Source organism: Gordionus sp. m RMFG-2023, chromosome 2 (genome assembly GCF_954871325.1).
Source record: "Gordionus sp. m RMFG-2023 chromosome 2, tfGorSpeb1-WG-v2, whole genome shotgun sequence".
NCBI lineage: Eukaryota > Metazoa > Nematomorpha > Gordioida > Chordodea > Parachordodidae > Gordionus > Gordionus sp. m RMFG-2023.
This window is the reverse complement of record NC_088776.1, coordinates 48,783,544-48,806,608: the sequence shown is the minus strand read 5'-3', so window position 1 is coordinate 48,806,608 and position 23,065 is coordinate 48,783,544. Positions and strand designations below refer to the sequence as shown.

Below are 23,065 nucleotides of genomic sequence, written 5' to 3'. Positions count from 1 at the left end.
GCTTAAATATTAATCTGGCCGTTTTTAAAAATCGACCTATATCGGGCTGTAAACAACACTTTCCCTAAAATCTATTAATATTAATAACAATATTCTTAAACACTTTGATATATAAAATATGTTCCGAATTTTTAGCTATTTAATATGAGAAATGATCAATTTAATAGTAATAGTGGGTTGTTATCTTAGACCTTTCCTTTTTAATCAGTCTACAGATTAAATAATAGTCCGTAGACTATTATGCATGGAGGTACGTGCTGCTTGCCCATAAACCTGTAAAGGGCTTCTCTTATTTTTTCACGAATTCATTATCAACATCCAGAATTAGGGAAATGAGAAATACCTACCGCAGCTCTGTTGTATCTACAACGTTTAGAAGGCAATGCGCCTTATCATGTATTACGTGAAATAAACAATAAGATAATATTATTTTTAAATAAGTTATTATATAATTATTTACAAATTTAACTAAAGATATATAAATTTAACAAATACTTTTTAAAATGGGAATAATTTATTACTACAAAAAAATATTTTAGATCTAAAAGTTAATAACATTCAAAATGTTTTAGAATTTAGTAAAATTAAATGGACTGAATAAGTTAGAAAAATCAATAATTATGTACTAAAATATTTGTTGTGATAGATTTGTACAAATTTAATCATTTCATCTCATATAATCTTTCATAGATACCATAAGATTAAACACTTAGAGCTGAATCCCATCAAAAATAAACATGCTTAATATAACAAATAAATATTCAAATGAAAGTTGTTTAGTTCTTCGAGATTTCTTGAATGACCGCCTCATTTATACCATGTTCTACCAGATATTGGGCATGACTATTCTTATCTTTGGATTGATAGGTAACATAGTTGGATTTTTTATGGTAAATATTCCTCAAGTTACCCAAAAATATGACCAAATAACCCATATAAAATTGCAGCTGTCAAAAAAAAATTATTATTTGTCAAAAAAACTTTCAATTATAGATTTTATTACAAAAACACCAGAAGCTAAACAAATTTCCCATAAACATTGCAAAATAATAGTCAACGAAGAAAGAACTGGTGTTAGTAGATTTCTACTCAAATTTTTTTACTCCATCAACGCGATCAACGTGCTAACTCTAATTACCTCTCCATTGATGGAAGTTTACAGTATGATGGAACTGGCATGGATGTCTAGACCAATTAACAATACCCATAACTTAAGCCAACATTGGTTATTTTCTTATCATTGGAACAGTTACTTAGCCTATTTTCATAAGCCTATCACAAAGCCATTGATTGTCATTAGTTTTCTAATTTACGTTCTGTTATTTATAACCCAAGGCATAGCGATAATAAAACCTCTACATTATCAAAATATTGTAACTAAATGCAGGGCAAATATTTTTATAATATTAGCCTTCGTATATTCTTTTGCTTGGTATTTACCGACCTTCATGTGGAAACAGACCAGAAAGATTAATATATGTCCTATCGTAAATTTTACAGAATATGATCGTGAGTATACTTATCAACCTACTAAAGCCAATTACATATTTAATACAACTCTAAAATATCCTATACACCTAGTTTTTATGTATACGATATATTCACCTGCACATAATACTTTAACTAGATATATTTGGATCACTTACCAAATATCGAGAGAGTTGTTCACTAAATGCATACCATTCCTTGCCATCATGGCTATCAAAGGGAGGCTCATACTAAAAAAACAGCCGAAACCTTTTTGCAACGATAGTTTGCGCGGCTTAACTTATAGCTTGGAAAATGGAACCAACAACCCATTGGATATTTCACCTCAAATATTCCCCATGCTTTCCAAATCAAAGTCTGATATTCTAACAAATGCGGCCATAAAGAAAAATATTTGCGAGCCCCTAAAAAACCATCCGTTGGAATCAGATACCGACTCAATTCAGAAGAGTTTGAATCATTCATCTATTTCAAAAAATGACCCGGTATTTTCACATTCCGTTTTGAAACGAATGAAAGAAATAAAAGTAGAACACGAAATGCATATTAGAACCGTTTTCATTCTCACCCTGGAGTTTCTGTTTCTTATGTTACCTGTCACGTTAATGCAAATGTCGATGGATTTTTTTATTATCAGATACAACGAGTTATCTTTGTCATTGATTTATGCTGTTTTAAATACTCTGGAATTCATTTACGTAAGTATGACTTTTTATATTAACTTCTTATTTAACCGCCTATTCCGACGAAGCGTACTGCAGCAACTTGATGAGTTTAAAAAATGGGTAAGAAAATTTTATCTTTATTATTAATCTACTAGTTCAAAAATACTAAAAAAACAAATCCCATTTTATTTCTATTATTCTCTATAATGCGGTATAATACATTTTGCATTATTTTGTCTAGACTAAAAAAATTATATGCACGAATAAATCTAATTCAGCCTGATAAATCCACATACAATTTTTATTCATTCAAATTAATGTTAGGAATTTTTCTATATAAATGTGCACACATAACTTTGTCATTAGTTTGTATTTCTATGCATTCCATAAGATTCAAATAAATTCTACCTTTTTTTTCAAGAAAAACCAGCAATTAACGACTATTTTATTTATTGTTGCATGCAATAACAAAACTAAATTAAACATATATTTAATATATTTGTATTTTGTTTTCCGATCAACTATGCCTTTACCATATCTCTATATTTTGATAGACCATGTATCTAATAGGGTTACATGATTTCTAGTGTGGATTTGTAAGTTCTTTCATTATAAATATATCGATTTTTTAATAAAAAAAATATGCACATCATGATTCTAAAAAATATTGGCTCAGCGTAGAGTGTGTGTGTTTGTATTTGTTCGAGTATAATTGCTTATTCTTTGATATATATTCTCAAGATTTTTTGCAATTAATATCTGAGTGCTTGATTATTGGTCTTAACGAATTATAAAGATAATTATTTTATCACCATGTGAAAGAAGAAACATTAGATTTCTAGTGGGACAAATTATATGGTCCCGTTTATTCGATAATAAGTATAAGAAATGAGGAAAAGGTAATATAATCGAAAATTTGAGCACTTTATCCTGGTCACGGCACCATTTTCATAAAGTTCTAAAAAATATATATAAGTGCATCGCCGTTAATGGTGATACACCTAATTTAAATCTAAATTATTTCGAGTATCACTTTTTTTATTTCAGGTTAATTTCTAATCGCGGATGATATAATAATGAATACAATTTTTCATTTAAAATTATTCCAAAAAAAAATATACCTCCTCTTTCTTTCATCAAATAATCAATTAAATATAAACAAAATGCCATCAATAACATGACAGGTTCATTTTATAAATAAGCATAGATTTATAAGAATAGAACGGTAATATCTTTTTCGACGTTGTAGAGAATGAGAAATTGAGAATTAGGGTTGTTAAAAAGCCCGATTAGGGTCGATTTTAAAAAACGACTCAATTAACATTTTATCCAAACTAATATTATCCAAGCCTTGAGATTTGGCAAATACCAAACCTTCTAGCCTTATATAATATCATTTTGGCGAAAATCTCAATCAGGGTCGTTTTTAAAAATCGACTGTAATTGATAAAACATGCTGAATATTTAATTATAATTTTGCTCAAATTCTAGAAGTTTTTATCGACAAAATTATTTTTTAAATATTTTTTTAGATTGATTCCTCAAAATCTAGAAAATATAAAAAACATTTTCTATTCAAAAAAATAATCTAAAATTTTTTTTGCCAAATCACCAAAATGTAAAAAAAGTGTAGAAAATTTAAAAAATATAATTTTGTTTATAAATCTAAATATGTAAAAAATATAGAAAATGTAAAAAAAGATAATATTGTTTATAAAAACTTCCAGTTTGAGCAAAAATTATAATTAGATAATTGAGCAACTTTCTTCTTCTCTGTTTAATGGCGATTCATGTTACACTGGCATTTAAGCCTGTTTCCCCTCTGATTTTCCTTCTCCATTTATGACGGTCCTGAGATCTATACCTATTGATATATTTTATAGAGTAGATATTTAACCCCCCCCCCATTATCTAGACCTAAGGACATAACCTAGAGTAATATAGGCAATCAAAAACCCTTCTTACTAGCTTTCATTTGGTACACCCTTTACCATGAACGAAATAATATATTTTATTTTTTTTTAAAGTTTTTATCCACTTAACAATCTCAGGCATATTTTTGCTGTACTGAACACCCGATCAATAGATGCTGAGGCAGCAGTGGTGTATTATATTTTCCAAATAAGTTTTTAATGTTTAAAAATTTTTTAGTTTTCCAAAGATATATCTAAACATTAAACAATAAAAAAAATTATTAAAATATTATGAATATAAATTAACATGTAATAATAAGTAACACGTTACTTTCATTAGTTTTTTAAATAGTAAAGTAGTTACCTGATTTTAATGTTAAAAGGTATCGCCATTACTTCTATAACATGCTACGTAACTACGTAACACCAGTATTTTTTTTAATACATATGATAAATCAAGGATATTATGTTATAAAATTTATAAAAACATGATACAATCATTATCCTTACAAATTTTGTATTTTTTTATACAGGTTACAAAAAAAGCACCCAACCCACAAAACATACCAGAGGAATAAAAATTTCCACTATCATGCCATGCCATGTATTTTTTTTAGAAATACATATAACTCGTATACCTTTTAACAAATACTGTATATTCTATAGAATAAGAATAAATACTTATATACTTTTATTCGCAGGGATGAGAGCGAAACTTGGGGAAAATTATGGAACGAGAACGGAAACAGTGATTACTTGCATGGAACAGTTCCGAAACGTCCCTAAGATTAAATTTAAACAAAAATCTTGATTTAATTTTATTACATGATTATAAATATCCTATATTATGATATTACCCATTCGGTATGTGTTATTTAAGATTATAAAAACTTTTTTTAATATATACTAATTATGAGACTGTGGATTTTAATGGAGGTAAATTTTTTGTTAGCATTGTCTGTTAAAATATGGGAAATTAAACCAAATCCTGGTAAAATTAAAATAAATTTTAAAAAGTTTTGTAATAAAATAAATATATAGTTTAAAATTGTAACGTTTTAAAATTTCAATAGCCGGTTTTTTTGCCTAGCAAGTCTTTTTCGGCAATCAAATTTATACTTAAAAGTTAAATGCATCACAAAAATCGTTAATGATAATAAAAATAGTGTAATAATTTTTGATGTAATAATTAACTGATATAAATAAAGATGAATATTTAAATTTACAGTTACCAAAAGTGGCCCCAAGGCAAACTTATAAAAAACTACATAAATGTTAAAACTGTGTTTAAAAGAGGTCATATAAGAAAACGGTAAATAAATTATCCTTAAACACCTTGTCCTATATGGTCTAATAATTTAAAAATTTTGACCCAGCTCCTAGATTTGAAATAATTTTGGTTTTATATGATAATAGTTTCAAAAGGAAGTCATCGAAAATATGACAGTGGAAATTATGTTCAAATAAGCCATCATATGGGTTTTTTTAGATCATTTAAATTTATTCTTTCTATGAGTTAAACTTGAGTCATCATAAATTACTTACATATCATTTTATAAATCCCCTTCTCCTCTAGTCAAATATCATGGGCTAAATTCCAATAAATATATTCAAATTATAGACCAATAAAAACTTTAAGACTAACCCTTTATAGACTATTTTGCCGATTTAATTACAAAAATTTAAATAAAATTTGAATCTACAAACCGCTATAATCTACATTATTGCTGTTATCTGATATTTTTTATTATATAATTGTTTTGGCATATTTAATCAATCGATGACTTATATAGACGATAATCATTTTGGTTTTCTACATGTTAATTTTATACAAAACAAAATCCGTTAATAAAATGATATGGCATCCAAAAACATACTAGATATTTCCTGTTGGCTATATAATCATTTTTTAAACTTTCTTCTTTTTTTAAAAATTAAAAAAAAAACAATTTATTAACAAAACATAAACAAATTTCACTAGCGTTAAAATGGTATTAAAAATGGTTTTAAATCATAATATTTGTTTCAATTAATATTTTATAAAATTTTTTGATAATAAACTTAACTGATCCTTCTTGATACCAAAACCAAAATGGAACTTTTTTTCGTCGTTTTTCTACTTCAGATGTTAAAATATGGACTAACTACAGGTAAAATATTTATATGCGAAAGTCAAAGATCGAACCCGATCCAAGACCTGACCTAGGACCGGACCTAAATTAAAAGGCCCAACCTGACCAAAGACAGATATCCGATAAAAGATTATATCGAAGGCCCCGAAAAGATAAATGACCAACCAGACAATGTAATTATGTTTTGAAGTTGACAAAGCTTCCATGATAATGACCACCTAATTGAATTTACTTTTTCGTTGAAATTTTGTAAGTATTTTAATTAGGGAGTCCCCGATCTTAAGGAGTCAATGGGGATTCAGCTTCTCTCAATTTTAAATCATTTACTGAGAGCGATATTTAAATTAAAGAAAAAATGGCTTTGATCGAAAATGTATATCGGTATGAGTTTGAGTACCCATTCTAAATTTTTAACAGTTCCGTGAACTTTTGGTTTTATAAAAATTCATATGAAAAATCTATATAATACATATAAAAATTAAGATTAGTTATTCCATTTTAATTTTTTTATAGCTGTCCTGAAGACTACCGTTTTTATAAATCGGCCCGATTAAATCCTGTCCGATTCACTGGTGTTCTCGAAATTTTTTCTTGGAACTGGGGGGAAGAAGATTAAAATTTATTGTGTATTTTGATCAGAAGTTGCATATATTGATTGGATTCAAGGAAATTATGGATCACATTTTGTAATTTTTTACGGCTAATAAGCTGGCTAGTGTTGTTAAACGGCTCGATTTAGGCTGATTTTAAAAAATGGCTAACTCATTTTTAACCAGATATGGCCAAAGCCTTGAGATTTTGCTACAGATGTCCATATCTTTGTGCCATCTATGACCAAAATCTTCAGGCTTGCTTAATATTTTTCTGGATAAAATATTGAGTTAGCCGTATAAAAAATCAGCTCAAATCGAGCAGTTTAACAACACTAAAGCTGACTATAGAATGTGAAAAATTTAGGGAATAAATATAAGCAAGCAATATATCATAGTAAAAATACAAATAATTGTTAAATGAACTAAATTTGATAATATTAATCACAATTTATGTAATCGTAAGTATAATTTGTGTAATATTAAACATCATTTATGTAACATTAAAGTTAATTTATGTATATTTTGTACATTATCATTCATTTTAAAGTGCATCAGAATAACCTAGAACGCAATAAAAGTGATATTTCTTTGGAGAGGGGGGGGGAGGTTGCCATCCACCGTTACTACACCCCTGGTGAGCACAATCTTTATTTTTTTTTAAATATTTGCAATTATCTATCGAATACCTAGAAAATACCGTTTCGGCCAATTAATTTTATGTGTAATTATTACTGCTCATATTGGTAAAATATGAAATGAAAGTTATCTAATTCTTTTTGAAGTTTAATATTTATAAAAAACACTTCGGATTCTATTCATGAATACGCTATTGATGAGTAATCCATGTTTTTTTATATCATATACACAAATATGAAACTTTTAAGGGAATAATTAAAATCAAGGAATGTACAACTTAGTGTTATAAAACGGCCTGGTTTGGGCCGATTAGGATTTTAGCCTAAATAATATTATGTTAGCCTAAAGATTTTGCTTATAAATAGCGGAAAGGTTTGAACCTCTATCAACCAAATTTTGATACTTACATAATATTGTTTTGTATATAATATAGGTTTTTAAAAATCGACCCAAATCGGGTCGGGGTGTTTAACAAAGCTAGTTTAACTAAAGAAAATTTTTTAATTGGATGGAATATACTTAAAATTAAATAAGTATCTGGAGTAAAGAATTGGATTAAAGGTTAGAGAGTTGGTTAGGGTTAATTAAAGGTTTGAGAATCTGCATCAGGGATGGTTAAGATATATTTTAAAAAAACTCAAATCTAACAGGTATTATGATTATAAATAGACGAATAGAAATTTATATAAATCCAGCTGTAAATACTTTTTTTAAATCATATGGTATCCCTGAAACGCAGGTATTATTTTTTAAACAGTTCGTGACTAACTAATAATATTAAATAAATTTTGCTAATTTTTTAAAATCTTTTTAAAATAAAAACAGATATATGCCCTCCGGGTGTTCCCATATCCCAATGCAAGGTTAATCCATGCGAAGTCACAAAATGCCCTTTATATCCTAATGCGGAATGCCGACCGTTTTATTGCGGGGGATGTTTCGCCATCTTTTACGTTGATGATGCGAAAGTTCGTTGTAGCAATGGTATACTATAATATCAAATTTAATTTAAAAATATTATATATTAATATTGTTTGTTATATATTATAATTAATTATTTAAATGACCTCTAAAAGAAATATTTCTTGCGACATTAAATTTAGAAAAACAAAAAAAAAGAGTTTCAAAAAGGCATTATTTTAAGATCAAACAAGGATAATAAAATTTGCCATAGCTATAAATAAATAACGTTTCGTCAAATTATATTTGTTTTTCATATTTAAATTTAAATACATTTTTTAAAATATTTGCATGTTATTTTTTATGGAATAGGTTAATTTTTATATATTTATAACAAGTTTTTAGTGTGTTTGAAAATGGTACACTAAAATCGACGCATAAAAAAAATATTTTTAAAATAAATTCTTCACACTGTACAAGCCCATTTTATACCAGAATTCTTACACTCGAATCAAACCATGAATTTTAAAAGCTTCCATATTATAGTGTTGTGCAAATTGTTGGAAAACATTTCCATATTATTTTTAATTTAAAAATTATTAAATTTGTAAAAATTATAAATATGTTATTTTAATAATTTCTGCAATTTAATTTGCAAATAAATACATAAATGTTTTCCATCAAAATCTGCACAACACTGTATATTTTAATGATATTTTATTAGCATCTATGCCCTCCCGACAAACCCGTAGTCAATTGTTTAGTGGACCCGTGCCAGCTATCCAAATGTCCGACACATCCCAATGCTGAATGCCGAGCTAATTATTGTGGAGGTTGCAATGCCGATTTTTATCTCTATGGAAAAAAAGTTTCATGCGAAAGTGAAAGTAATAACAAAATTATTTAAATTGACTATCTTTTTTTTGACATTAAAATGCTTTTTCAAGATCAAAAAATTATTATATTTCATAAGATTTTAGAAAATGAAAATTTGATTTTAATACTTTACTAACTAAAGATTTAAAATAATTAAAGTTAACAATATTATATTTATTAAAACACATATCTGAAATTTGGAACTTATTCAACTTTTACTTTATATTAATTTTAAAAGAAAAACTTTATCAAGTATAATTATGTTAATTAATATGAAGACTCAAAATGCCCTCCCCCTAAGCATATCTTCAATTGTTTTGTGGATCCATGTCAATTCGCTAAATGCCAAGCTTATCCCAGTGCGGAATGCAGATCAAATTATTGTGGTGGTTGTAACGCAGATTTTTATTTGAATAACAAGAAAGTTTCCTGTTTAAGTAAAAAAAATTAAATTTAACTCATCTTAAGATCAAAAAGATTATAACTAAAATAATTTTATAAAGAATTCCTCAAGTAAAATGTTGAATATTTCTGAGTTTTTAGAAATTATTTTCACGAATAATTTTGAATATTTACAAATAATTTTGAATAATTGCAGATAATTTTAGATAATTAAGAATAATTAAAATTGGTTGAATAATTTAGAGTAATACAAATAATCTCGAATAATACAAATAATTTCCAATATTTTTAAATATTAAAAATAGGGTCGAATTATTTGATCGAATAATGAATGGACTATTATTTAACGAATACCTTTTCCTATTATTTGTAAATTATTGAATTGTTGGTAAAATACGAATTTAATATGAATAATTGGAAGCTAAAGACTTCAAATCAAGAAGAATTTTAACATTCATTTTATCAATAAAAACCTAAATTTATTGTCACAAACGATGAATAATTCGGCTAGACATAGTTTTGAATTTCGTTATGTTTATTTTTTTTAAACCTTTAGAAATTTATATATAGTATCATTAATAATAAGAATCAGTATGCCCTCCTGATAAACCAATCGTCAATTGCCTAGTGGATCCATGTCAATTCGCGAAATGTCCAGCGAATCCCAAAGCTGAATGTCGATCAAATTATTGTGGAGGCTGCAATGCCGATTTTTATCTCAATAATGAGAAAATTTCTTGTGAAAGTAAAATAATGTTAAATTATTTAAATTTTATTTTATCAGAGACCTGCAGAGGTACCATTTGCACCGCCCGGCCCGGTTTTTTAAAAAAAATTTAGGACCAGCCCAGCTCGGGCATTTTTTTAAAAAATTTTAGGCCCGGCCCGGGTATATTTAAAAATACCTGGGCCAGTCTTAGGGTCGGGCCTGCAGGTCTCTGATTTTTATGCTTAAAAGTTTAAAAATTGATTAGTACATGGCCAAGAATTTAGAATTAACAACTTTAGTTAATTGAAAAATAATTTTATTTATCATTGGAGAATGAATGAAGGAATTAATTAACCATTTAACGAGACATGGTTTTGAGTTATAACTATTATCATTTTTAATTATTTTAGAAGTTATAAATTTTCATTTTTTTTATTAATCAGAAGAATTATTATGCCCTCCTGATAAACCAATCGTCAATTGCCTAGTTGACCCATGTCAATTCGCTAAATGTCCAATGAATCCCAAGGCTGATTGTCGATCAAATTATTGTGGGGGCTGCAATGCTAATTTCTATCTCAACGAACAGAAAGTTTCCTGTGAAAGTAAAATAATGCTAAATAATATAATATTTCACAAAATTATATATTTTAAAAACATTAATTAAAAAAATATATCCTTTAAAAAAATTGATTATAACATGACCAATAATTTTGAGTTAATATTAATTGAAAAATAATCTTATTTATTATTAGAGGAATGAAGGAATTAATTTATCATTTAATGAGACATGGTTTTGAGTTTTTACTATATTATTATCACTTTTAAATTTTTTTAGAAGGCTTTTTTTTTCATAATCAAATCATTTTATTTATTTTAAAATAGGATATATACATAAAACAATTAAAAAAATATGTATTAAATAAAACAAATAAGCATATATTAAAAATAAATTAAAAAATATATATGTATAAAAAAGAACCGAGAAAAAAAAATATTAAAAAAAAGGGTGTAAATCACCCTAGAGAAGAGTGAAAGTGAATGCTTAAAAAATTGGACTGCTGACGAAAATAAAATCCTTCATTGGAGTCCCCAGAGCTGTCTCATTTTTTCCCTATGATTTTAATGAAATTGAGGGCATCACTTCCAAACATGCCTAGGGTATTGGTAACGATTGGAATGAACACGGTGTTGGTGAAGCCGGCATATTTGTTTTTTTTTAGGATTTCAGCTTTTTCTATGGCAGAAAATGAGAGATTAGACTTTGCTTGTAAAATCGACACAGGTATAGTCCCAAGCGAGCGGGAGAATTAGTTCCAGGGATGAGGGATATCCCATCGGGACGTAAGGCGTTTTCGTTTGAAAGGCCCAGTGGTTCAAGGGTGGATGGAATATTAACTTCTTTGAGGGTAGCTAGGAGAATGTTGTTGATAGCTTTATGGGGCGGTTTTCCTCCATAGGAGAACTTGCGTGCAAGGGATGGTAAACTTTCGATTTAATGGGATGACCACAGTCTATACAAATGGAGGCAACTACGGCATTACAGTCAAGATGGGGGGCTATGGAAATGCGTAGCTGTTCACCAGTCAGGAGGAGGCCAAGATTGGAACTGAGGATGGCTTCCAACCATTCGTAACCTTAGTTTGCATATAATACTAAATTATTAGGTTTATCCTCAAAAGGCCTGTTTGAAATTTGGCATTCAACGGAACGGGTGATCAGAGGAGCATCCCAGTCTTTTTGAATGCTGGAGGCAGGACGACAAAGGGTGAATGGGCAATGGCTATCCCAAAAAGTGAAGGCCTGAGAAAGGTCAGTATCTAAAGGAGCGGATCCATTATCGATGATCGATTGAGCAGCCAGACGAGAAGAGATAAAGGCTAGGAGGAAGTTGTATCGGGGATCGGATACCAATACCACCAAACTTGCGGGGAAGGGTGGCCTGAATCCATGATGAATTGGAAAATTTTAATTTTAATATATTTTCGAGAAGGCCCTTGATTGTTATAAATTGTCATCTTTTTTATTAATCAGAAGAATCATTGTGCCCTCCTGATATTCCAATTGTCAATTGCCTAGTGAACCCATGTAAATTTGCGAAATGTCCAGCTAGCCCCAAAGCTGTATGTCGATCAAACTATTGTGGGGGCTGCAATGCTGATTTCTATCTCAACGAAGAGAAAGTTTCGTGTGAAAGTAAAATAATGTTAAATATTTATATTTTATAATTCTATGCAAGGTAAAAAAAATTAATTATTAAATGACTAAGAATTTTGAATTAACAAATTTTATTAATTGAAAATTTTTTTTATTTATCATTAGAGAAGGAATGAAGAAATTAATTAATCAATTGACGAGACATGGTTTTGAGTTTTAACATTATTCTGTTCATTTTTAATTGTTTTAGAAGGTTATAAATTATTTATTTTTTATTAATCATAAGATTCCTTGTGCCCTCCTGATAAACCAATCGTCAATTGCCTTGTGGACCCATGTAAATTTGCGAAATGTCCAGCTAACCCCAAAGCGAAATGTCGGTCAAATTTTTGTGGTGGTTGTAACGCAGATTTTTATTTGAATAACAAGAAAATTTCCTGTTCAAGTTTGAATAATTGTATACATCAAGGGAGACCAAAGCTGGTTGGACTGTGGGGGTGGCAAACCGCTTGATCCCATTTTTAGATATGAGTTGCTAAGATATTTAAATTTAGTCATAATATAGACTTTTTTTAAAATAATTGACTATTTAAAATTTTTATATGATGAATAAAATTTTGATGTAAAATTTGGGAAATTTTTGAAAGACAACGTAGTTTTGTTAAAAGTCTCGTTTTGAGCCGATTTTTAAAAACGACTAACTCATTATTTTACCCATAAAAATATTGCGAAAGCTTGAAGATTTTGTTCATGTAGACATCTATTAGCGAACTCGAGGGATAAAATATTGAGTTAGCCATTTTAACAACACTAAGGACAAGATTATAAATTATAGATTAAATTAATATATTATTTAATTTTTATAACAAAGTTCAAATGTTTTTTATAATTTGAAATAGTTTATAATGTCATTTTTAAAAAAAATTTATTTAATTTTATCTTTGGTTATTTTATGGATTACTTGTATCAAATTCCATGATATACTAAAAAAATTCAAAGAAATTTTATACATCTTAGATGTATTTAAAATTTTATGTTACAATTATATTTTTTTTTGGCCAAATTTTATATATAAGTTAATCAATAAAATAATAAAATTATTCTATATATCATCAATCTTATGATATAAGCAAGAAATATAATAGTTTAAGAAGCCCCACAAGGTAGTTTGATTTTTACCTCACAGTTTGTTGCAAGATCTCTACTTTAAAAAAAAAAAGAATTTAATTTTTTTAAAAAAATATTATTAAATTGTAGTAGTATTCATTTATAATATATTGCTGTAGGTATCAATCGATATATACATCCAGATAAATAAAATATATGGAGGGACAGGCAATTTAAATGGTACTTTGCCCGGTCCCGGTTTCCCCCAGATCTTGAGATCAGAAAAAGATTTATTTTATGACTACCTTATAAAGAATGGCTATAATATATTGCAGAGATCTGCGGGCCTATATTTTAAAATTTAATATTTTAAATAGTCATTATTATCTATAAAAATTTAAAATGAATGTAAAATATTTTAAAAAATCCGGGCAGAGCCCTGCAAATGATATCTCTGCAGGTCTCTGATATATAGATTAAGATTCTGAGTCGAAGCAAATTTTATTAAATGAAATACATTATTTTATGTTTTTAAATTTATTTAAGAAAAATAAAATTAAAAAATGGCAACCTGAAAACTTAGACTTTTATATATCATTCAAGGGCGTCACTAGTCTTTACAATTTGAGGGTGCTCAAAAAAATTTTTTAAATTATTTTCAAAATTAATTTTTTATAGCTAACATTAACCTAAATTAACTTCTTTTTTTTAGCTAACGTTATTATAAATTAATAAATTACCTTTTTTATTAGCTAACATTATATTAAATAATCTTTTTTTTTAGCTAACATTAATTAACTTCCTTTTTTTAGTTAACATTATCTAAAATTACATTTTTTTTCAGTTGTGAAAATTTCAAAATTTTGTGGGGCTATTCAAATTTTTCTTGCAAAAATTGCAACTACATAATTAAGTTTTTCTTTGATTCCATCATATAAATGAAAACTTTTCCCAGACCTCAGATTTGCCATTGACATTTTTTTTTATATCATAGTCATTGCTCTTAATCTTTTCACCAATTTTTTTAAATTTTGCATCCATTGAAATAATTTTTTTAATATGAAAATATGAGGTTATTTAATTAAATAGATATTAGTAAAATATATTTTATTTACCTTGATAGAATATGATGAAAGTAAAGTATATAATAATATCGTTAACTATGCAATGCATAAAATATAATTATATAAAATAGTTTGATATATGGTTGTTATGTAAATTATAAAATATATATGGTTGTTATGTAAATTATAAAATATATATGGTTGTTATGTAAATTATAAAATAATAATTGATAATGATATGTTATTCTGATTGACATTCTAAGGATAAAATGTGATAAATAAAATATGATATGGTTTTATAATTGACATTATGAATTATAATGATTATTTAGAATATTTATATAAATATTTATTTCGGATCGGGTCGGGTTGGGTTTCAGATCGGACATCTCTGACAACCCGACTTGAGCCCTAAAATTTTTTTAATGTCCGATCCCGATCCGAGACTCGGGGCGGGTCGGGCTATGGACAGCCCGTGCAGTTATGGACAGCCCGTGCAGTTCTCTAGAAGTAATATTCAGTTCAGGATTTTATTATATTCTTTTTTTAACAAAAACTAAATTAGATATGATACAATATAATAATAAATATTAAGACTTAGTATGTCCTCTTGATAAACCCATGGTCTATTGTTATGTGGAACCATGTCAATTTGCGAAATGCCCAGCTTATCCCAAAGCTGAATGCCGGTCGAATTATTGTGGTGGCTGTCATGCAGATTTTTATTTGTATAAGGAGAAAGTGTCATGTTCAGGTATATGTTACAATTAACTCTTATTTTTCATTTTTTAAAAAATATTTTATGTCCCTTTGCAAATTATACCATTTATTTAGCAATTAATTTTCAAGGTTTTTTTCTTCTCTAGCTATTTCAGATAAAATTTGATAATGGTGCCTAAATTTTTAATCATCTATGTGGTATAAACGAGATAATGTTTTTTAAGAAAGTAAAATGAAATAGTGTCGAATTTAATTAGTAACTATAAATCATTATAACTGATATTTTCTTTATCGTAGATCAATAAGAATGTAACGAAAACAATATATTATTTTTTCAAACATTTCTTATTAGTTACTATATGATTCGGCTTTTTTTCTATAACATTCATGAGCTTAATGAGAGACTAAAGTTCCCATTACAGAAATTAGTTTATAACTTAGATTTACCAAAATATAACCAACAATCTAACCGAAAATATTAAATTTACTTTTAAATCAATGCCATTTGGGATTTTTGTTAGCTTATCTTAGGGGATAAAACCTGGCCCAAATTTTATTTTTTTAAATATTCAATTGAAAAATATATATTTAAAATCTTATTTTTTTTAAATCGGCCCATTCAGAATTTTGTTAAAGAAAAAGTTTTTAGGCCCATTTTGTACCCGATTCAGTTTAACCCCAACACGATTTTTATGTTTTAAAGCCCAATTTTTATCTATTTTTTAGGCCCCATACGGAGCAGGACTCTACTGCAAGTTGTAGTCCTCCCCAGAGAAGCTTAAAAAGGCGGTTTAGATAACTTCTCCTTTCAAAAAGTTGTAGGCTGCATATAGATAGATTTTAGATAAATAATGGGACCAACTGGTTTAACCGGATTTAGTTCAGACGGTTCTAAATATATTTCCTAGAATCGATCTGCCTGCAACAACAACTTTCATTTGAAATATAGTTGTAGTGTACTCTATTGGTTTAAATTAAAAATAGATATTTAAAAATTTAGTAATTGGCGAATGAATAATAAATTAATTCACCTATCTTTTTTTGTTTCTTTTATATAACATCATGATTGCTTTAAATATATTGTCATTTGTCAACTAATCTGAAAAGAAACAAATGGGAAATGCCCTCCCGACAAACCAAAGGTTAATTGTTTAGTGGATCCTTGTAAAATTGCCAAATGCCCGTCTAATCCTCAGGCCATATGTAAAGCTAATTATTGCGGAGGTTGCAATGCTGAATTTTATGAGAATGACAAACCGATTATTTGCCATGGTAGATTGTTTTTGTACAATAATTTATTTTCTTAAAAAAAAGAATTAGTATTATCTTGACAGAACATCATTATTTTATTTATAAAATTTAGAATGTCCACCGGGTCATCCAATAGTAATGTGTTATGCTAACCCATGCAAGTTAACAACTTGTCCTGCCTATCCCAATGCCATTTGTAAACCTTATATTTGTGAAACTTGTGAAGCTAGATACTATGTAAACGAAATCAGGGTGCGTTGCGATAAAAGTATGTTATACTCCCAAGAAATATTCTATGTAATATAAAGAATCTCGTTATCAGCTGAATGCTAGATATTTCTAAATTATAATAATTTTTTGCAATAAATTATTTTTGTTAAATATGGATATAATTCGTCAATTTTTATAAAAAAAAGATGGAGGACGCATATTGGAAAGAGAGGGGGGCAGCTCATAATTTATATTTTAAAAGAGTGACCATAACTGGTTAGCACCTAATTTCTTAGCACTGCAATTGTGTTATTATTTTGCTTTTAACATATATATATGAAATATTTGGCATTGTTTTTTTTTAAAATAGAATGTTCACCTACAGAACCCATCGTCAATTGCTTGATAAACCCATGTAAATTTGCTGTTTGCCCTGCCTTCCCCGATGCTATATGTACAACCAGTAATTGCGCAAGTTGTAAAGCGGAGTTTTATTTGAATGAAACTTTGGTGGATTGCGAGAAAAGTTTATATACCAAATTCCCCCATAACTTATCATTTTTAAGAATCTATATAATTTGGTCAAAAAATTGCTTCCATTGATTTTATTTATTATAATTACTTTTAAATATTTTTAAATCATCAAAGAATGTCCATTACACAAACCTAGAGTTGAATGCTTAGTTAACCCATGTGATGGAAAAATTATTAAAAAATATCCAAACGCTATATGCGTTCCCAATTACTGTGGAGGGTGCGATGCCGTTTTTTATAACGAAGGAAAGAAAATTAAAAAATACTAAAAAAAAAATTTTTTCACACTTTATAAAATTTAAATTAAACCAATATAGCCTCAAATTTATTTGTAAAAATGATATTAATAATAATATTAATAAAGCTTTTGAAAAATGTATATATAATAAATGTGTCAAATTGGTAAATTTTATGTTAAATTCAACCTATGAATCATTTTAGCATGAGAAAACAATTTGGCCGAAATTAAATATTGAGCATTAAATATAATATACTATAAAATTCCTATCTTCACCCAATGAACTACGTTTAATAAGTGAAAAATCAGGGTGTCTCGAACTAGAGTAGTTAAGTATAACGGTTCAGCTTCATTCCCATTCCGGTTCTTATTAAATTTAAAAAAGTATAGTTCCATTTCTCCGTTTTATTTCTAATTGCTATGTTTTCTCCTTTTGAGATTTCCTTATAACGGGTTGGTTATGAATACGGTTCAGAAAATAGTAACTGTTTATTTATGCTTCTCTGTTCGGGTTGACACTTTGATAAATTTAGGAAAAATATCCATATTGGAAAAAAGATTTCAAATTTTCTAAAAAAAATTATTGATTTATTCTGCCAAATCTATTCTGTCATTAATAATTTATTCAAATTGGGCTTGGATTATTTAATTTTGCCATCATGTTTATTGAATTTAGTCATAAGGTATCCAGAATTTTCCTATAGGGGAGGGAGGCACTTATGTGGGGTTTTCTGCCGTAAATTTTATTGGAGATCATAAGATGCACTTAGTGTAGACTTTGGGTATGTCATAGGTTTTTTTATGAAAATGATTTTGGGGTTTTTTGTTTCATAAAAATAATTTTTTTCTAAAAATTTTTAAAAAAAATTAACTTTTATTTATATTTCCTTCAAATTATTGTTATAGTGATATATTGTATATATAGTGGGGGGGGGGGGGAGTAAGAGGTAAATTAATAGCTTAAAATGAATAGCGATTTTAAATTACCTATAATACTAATATTAGATACTTCTATATCATTATCAAATATGACATCTCAGGCGATGGATATTAAATTGTCAAACCCTATTATAGATGAGGTTTATATAATGACAAAACACTCACTGCGTTATGTTGATTAGTGTTCTGCATCAGCCTAATTTTTCAAGCCCGGTACGAAATTTTTTAAACGTTTTGCCCGGCCCGAAGGGCCGAACTCGAAGTTTTTTTTGAAAATATTTGAGTATTTTTAATAAAATTTTTATCTAATATACAAACTGTTCGAATTTATTTAAAAATAGAAATTAATTTTTATAATTACTCAAAATAAACGATATATGTTATATGGCGTCTAGTTTCTATAAATAATCTAATATTTTTATTTTACATAAAAAATTAAATTTTGATATATTTTTAAAAAATCTCTAAGGCCCGACCCAGCCCTAATTTTCTTAAAAAATATTAGGCCCGGCCTAAACGGGCTTCGAACCGGGTACGGGCCGGGCCTATGCAGATCTTTAGTGTTGATAGTTTATTGTAAGATATGATGCAAAATAATACTACTTTTGACGGTATAGTTAATCTCTTATGTGGTGACTTTAGACAAATCTTGTCCAGCATATAAAAAGGTTCCAAAGCAAACATGATTATAGCTATAATTTATGACTTTGTTTTTATTTTCAGAGGTAAAATGCACCCCTTTAACGACAAATTGAATATAGTAATTGGTCGCTGTAAATTAGGCGACCGTTTATTACTCTATTATTGCAATATTCAACTAGATTATGTCGATTTACCTGTAGCATGATTAAAACCAATGCACACTCACGGTATCGGTTGATATTTTAAATTTTAGCCGATATCAATCGATACTTAGAAATTTAAAATTTTTTGGATAGCTTTAGGTATTGGTGCATCTATCATAAAAACCCATTCAAAATACTTGTACTTAGGAGGGTACATTTATTGATATTACTAATATTGATAACCTATTGCATCGCATTATTTTAATTACTAAATATATTTTTACTCTTTTCTCTTAGGCTTAATGATGAAATCATTTATTTAATTCCAGGATTTATCAAATAATATCCTCAATTCAGTTTTAGGCATACTCCGTCGGGGTCAAACATTTAATCACGTTGATTTATTATACCTGTCTTAACCTTTTGCTCATGAGCAATATATATAGGTATATCTCGGTGTATCTCATAAAAAACACCAAGATTATGATATTAACTGCACATAATTAGATTAAATTTGTAGATAATAATTTTCTTTTTTTAACTCCTTTATCAAGGATATTCATATTTAAATATAATTTTTAAATGAAATTCTCATTTTCTTGTAATTTTTTACACCAATTTTGAATGTAACGGCAAAGTAACTCGTTATTTTTTAATATGTTAAATATATATATATAATTTGTTATCTATATGATAACTTCCCAAATTTAATATTATTCTTTTTTTAATATAATGTCTCACTTAGATCTAGCGCTCCTGTAAAACGTTTGTTTAGTCTAGGGCAGCTTTTGGAGAAAAACAATCACGTCTAGACATTATTGTAGAAATGAAATAAACATTTATTAACAGTTCTGAAAAACATTATAAAGAAAAAATATTATTGGCTAGTTATATTTTAATTTTATTCAAATACCTTGGAATAATTTAAATGCTAAATTATTTCATAAAAAATTTTTTAAATTGGAAACCGTTATGAGTATAATGGAAATATATTTTCTGTTAAATTAAATTAAAAATGCAAAAAAATAATAAATAAAAAATCAAACTATAATAAATTAATCATTTAAATTAATTTAAAAAATAATAATATTGTTAACACAAAATTTTATTTAGTAATTAGTGGTTTTTTCAGCCTATGCAGAGGCCAAATTGTTTTAAATATTATATTTATTTTAGTCTAACTTAAAAATCCTAAAAAATAATCAGCCCAAAAAAGCCTCCAAACTAGGAAATCTGAGCTATTAAATATCATCATCGTTGATCATAAAGGACAGAAAAATAAGATAAAATTGAGAAATATATATATGTTAGTCTCAATGTGTTTTTTCCTGACAATGTGTTGTTTTTACTACTTTTTTTAAATTTAAAAATAGGATTTTACCTATAATATATTCAATCATGTTTGAAATGCCTATCTTATGAATTGTAGACAATTTTGTTATTAAAATTTGAGTCATTTATAATTAAAATAAAAAATATATGGAAAATTTAATATAATATATTAGTTTAAAAGTTCATGGAAAAATTGTGTGAAATTTATAGGGTAGGTATTCCAAACATGACGTATATATCCGGTAAAATCAGATTTTTAAATTTTTAAAAACGCGCTCAAAAAATCATTTAAAGTTGAAAAAATAGCATATTGCCGGAAAAAAAACACAGAAGCTAATATATAGATACAAATAGGCATTTTTTATATTTCATGTAATTTTTAAAAAAAATCAATGTTAATGACACGTGGTGATATATAACTTATCTATCTGACTTACGACAAATTTTACACAGTCGCTTTTTCTATCATTAACCGTAAATGCTGTTTTATAATTGCCATAAGATTCTAAAATGTTTTAATTAGTAATAAAATCTAATTGATCTCCAGAAAATAACAGCTAATAACGAAATATTTGATCAAATTTCGAAAAATTTAGTGTTTTCGAACATCAATTCAAAGAGTCTGACGAGATTTTGAAAGATACCTACTGAGACATGTTGAGCACTTTAAAATTTTTAAAGAAAATTTTTACTTTTAAAAGTTTAAACTTGTATCAAATTAGAAAAAAAATTATTCCATCATTTTTGAAAGACCGGTTTAGAACCGCTATATTTTATACGAAACTGACAGACAAGTATAATAACTCTACACCGGTTATAGTTTAGGACTAGCTTAAAATAATGAAATATTAATTATTTTTTGAAGTTTCATTCATATTGTTAAAAAACAATTTTTCCCTTAAAAAAATTACAAATATATTGTATAAAAATAATTGCACATATATATATTTAAAATAACAAAAAATATATTTAAAAAAATATTTATACAAAAAAAGAACAATACAATATTGTCGGGAAAATATATGCGATGTAATTAGGAGAAATATTATAAAAAAAAATTAAATGCATAAAAACATTTGCCCTTTAGTTTACATCACTAAAAAACTTCTTTTTATTCCGCTCATAGACTTTATGATATAAATTTCGATAAAAAAAAAATCTCTGAGTATTATTCAAAATTCAATGATTTGCCCGGTCATTACTATGAACTAGAAGTTACCATCAAAGGTCCTCCCCAAAATCACGGAGTATTAATGGGTGAAAAAGATCTCGAAAATATTATAAAATCCGAAATAACTGATTTTTTTGATCATAAAAATATCCATGATAATGATGAATGTTTAAAATTATGCCAGATCAATTCAATGGAAAACTTGTCAATTTTTATTTGGAATAGACTTAATTCTCGTTTAATGGAACCTACTACTTTGCATAAAATAACTCTTCACGGGACTCGCAGCAGTTTTGTTGAATACTATGGTGAAACATATCATAATGTCAATATATAATACAACAAATCTACGCCTTCATCCATGCTGCAAAAATTTCGAAAAGTATATAAAATGGCAGCCAACTCAGATTTAAAGATAAATATATTAATTTCTTGTGTATATCGTTGTAAATTGAATATAATTATATTTATTTTAATGTAAATTGTAAATCGGAAGGCACGATTACTAGGGAGTTATTTTTTTACCATTCCTATTTGCTGTTTTTGTTTATATATTTTTAAGCTATTTTTGATTCCCGTTGTTTAATATACGTTGTATATTTGTCGTTTTTCCAAATTAATGTAGCGGTTGTTCAATATAAAGGCTAATAAAAAAAACAAAGAATTATTTATCATTTTTCATGTTATTTAAGAAATGAATAAAGTAAAAGAAAACTTTCGTAACAACCAAGAGGCTCTGCTAGCCACTTATATGTGAAAATAAATCGTGGGGCTTTTTATGAATTATTTAAAAAACAGACACATATATCTATTGAGGAGACGCGGCCCGAATTTCAATTATGTAGGTAAAGAGAAGTTCCCCCCGATCTATAAAAATTATTTCTGCCCTGACCGGACTTAAAATTTATATGAAGTCCGTCACATAATAAATTTGCATAGTTGTAAAAAATAATCTCACGCCTGCCGACATAAATTTCCTCCACGTTGGAAAAGCCGCCAATTGAGATGAGCCACGCGCCAGCCACTAATATTTTTGCGGAGGATGAGCCACGCGCCAGCCACTAATATTTTTGCGGAGGCGGCGCGACGTGTAAAACTTTTAAAATTATATATAATTATATTTATATATCAAATTATTATATATAAATTTGAATATTAAAATCAAGGAATGGTATATAATAGTATTTTTTTGCACCAAATTGAATTAATATGGAAACCTTAAAATCATAATGGCCCACCCATT

The 23,065-nt window shown here is 27.5% G+C and overlaps 2 protein-coding genes and 1 long non-coding RNA gene across 3 annotated transcripts; all 3 read left to right on the top strand.

Moving 5' to 3' along the window:
• Positions 1 to 1,565: 1,565 nt before the first annotated feature.
• LOC135924936 (uncharacterized) lies at positions 1,566 to 5,032 on the top strand. Its single transcript, XR_010571454.1, has 3 exons — positions 1,566 to 2,273; positions 4,600 to 4,665; positions 4,768 to 5,032. It is a non-coding gene; the product is annotated as an uncharacterized LOC135924936 (long non-coding RNA).
• Positions 5,033 to 8,146: 3,114 nt separating this feature from the next.
• LOC135924407 (kielin/chordin-like protein) lies at positions 8,147 to 17,709 on the top strand. The gene is made up of 13 exons (XM_065459464.1): positions 8,147 to 8,183; positions 8,253 to 8,395; positions 9,052 to 9,214; positions 9,482 to 9,640; positions 10,192 to 10,350; positions 10,758 to 10,919; positions 12,349 to 12,510; positions 12,758 to 12,916; positions 15,238 to 15,396; positions 16,470 to 16,634; positions 16,726 to 16,881; positions 17,194 to 17,349; positions 17,472 to 17,709. Exons 1-13 carry the CDS (start codon positions 8,147 to 8,149, stop codon positions 17,624 to 17,626), a joined length of 1,935 nt encoding a protein of 644 aa, XP_065315536.1. The 3' UTR covers positions 17,627 to 17,709.
• A 3,783-nt stretch (positions 17,710 to 21,492) lies between these two features.
• On the top strand, positions 21,493 to 22,459 carry LOC135924808 (6-pyruvoyl tetrahydrobiopterin synthase-like). Its single transcript, XM_065459922.1, is given in 2 exon segments — positions 21,493 to 21,750; positions 21,753 to 22,459. Coding segments are annotated over 2 exon segments (444 nt in total). The 5' UTR covers positions 21,493 to 21,713; the 3' UTR covers positions 22,160 to 22,459.
• The last annotated feature ends 606 nt before the right edge of the window (positions 22,460 to 23,065 follow it).

Bases quoted from the DNA above. Each gene is read 5' to 3' on its own strand.
- LOC135924407 (XM_065459464.1), top strand. From the start codon at position 8,147: ATGGTATCCCTGAAACGCAGGTATTATTTTTTAAACA. The intron at 8,184-8,252 runs GTTCGTGACTAA...AAATAAAAACAG, and splicing joins CAGGTATTATTTTTTAAACA to ATATATGCCCTCCGGGTGTT. The intron at 9,641-10,191 runs GTAAAAAAAATT...ATTAATAATAAG, and splicing joins CAAGAAAGTTTCCTGTTTAA to AATCAGTATGCCCTCCTGAT.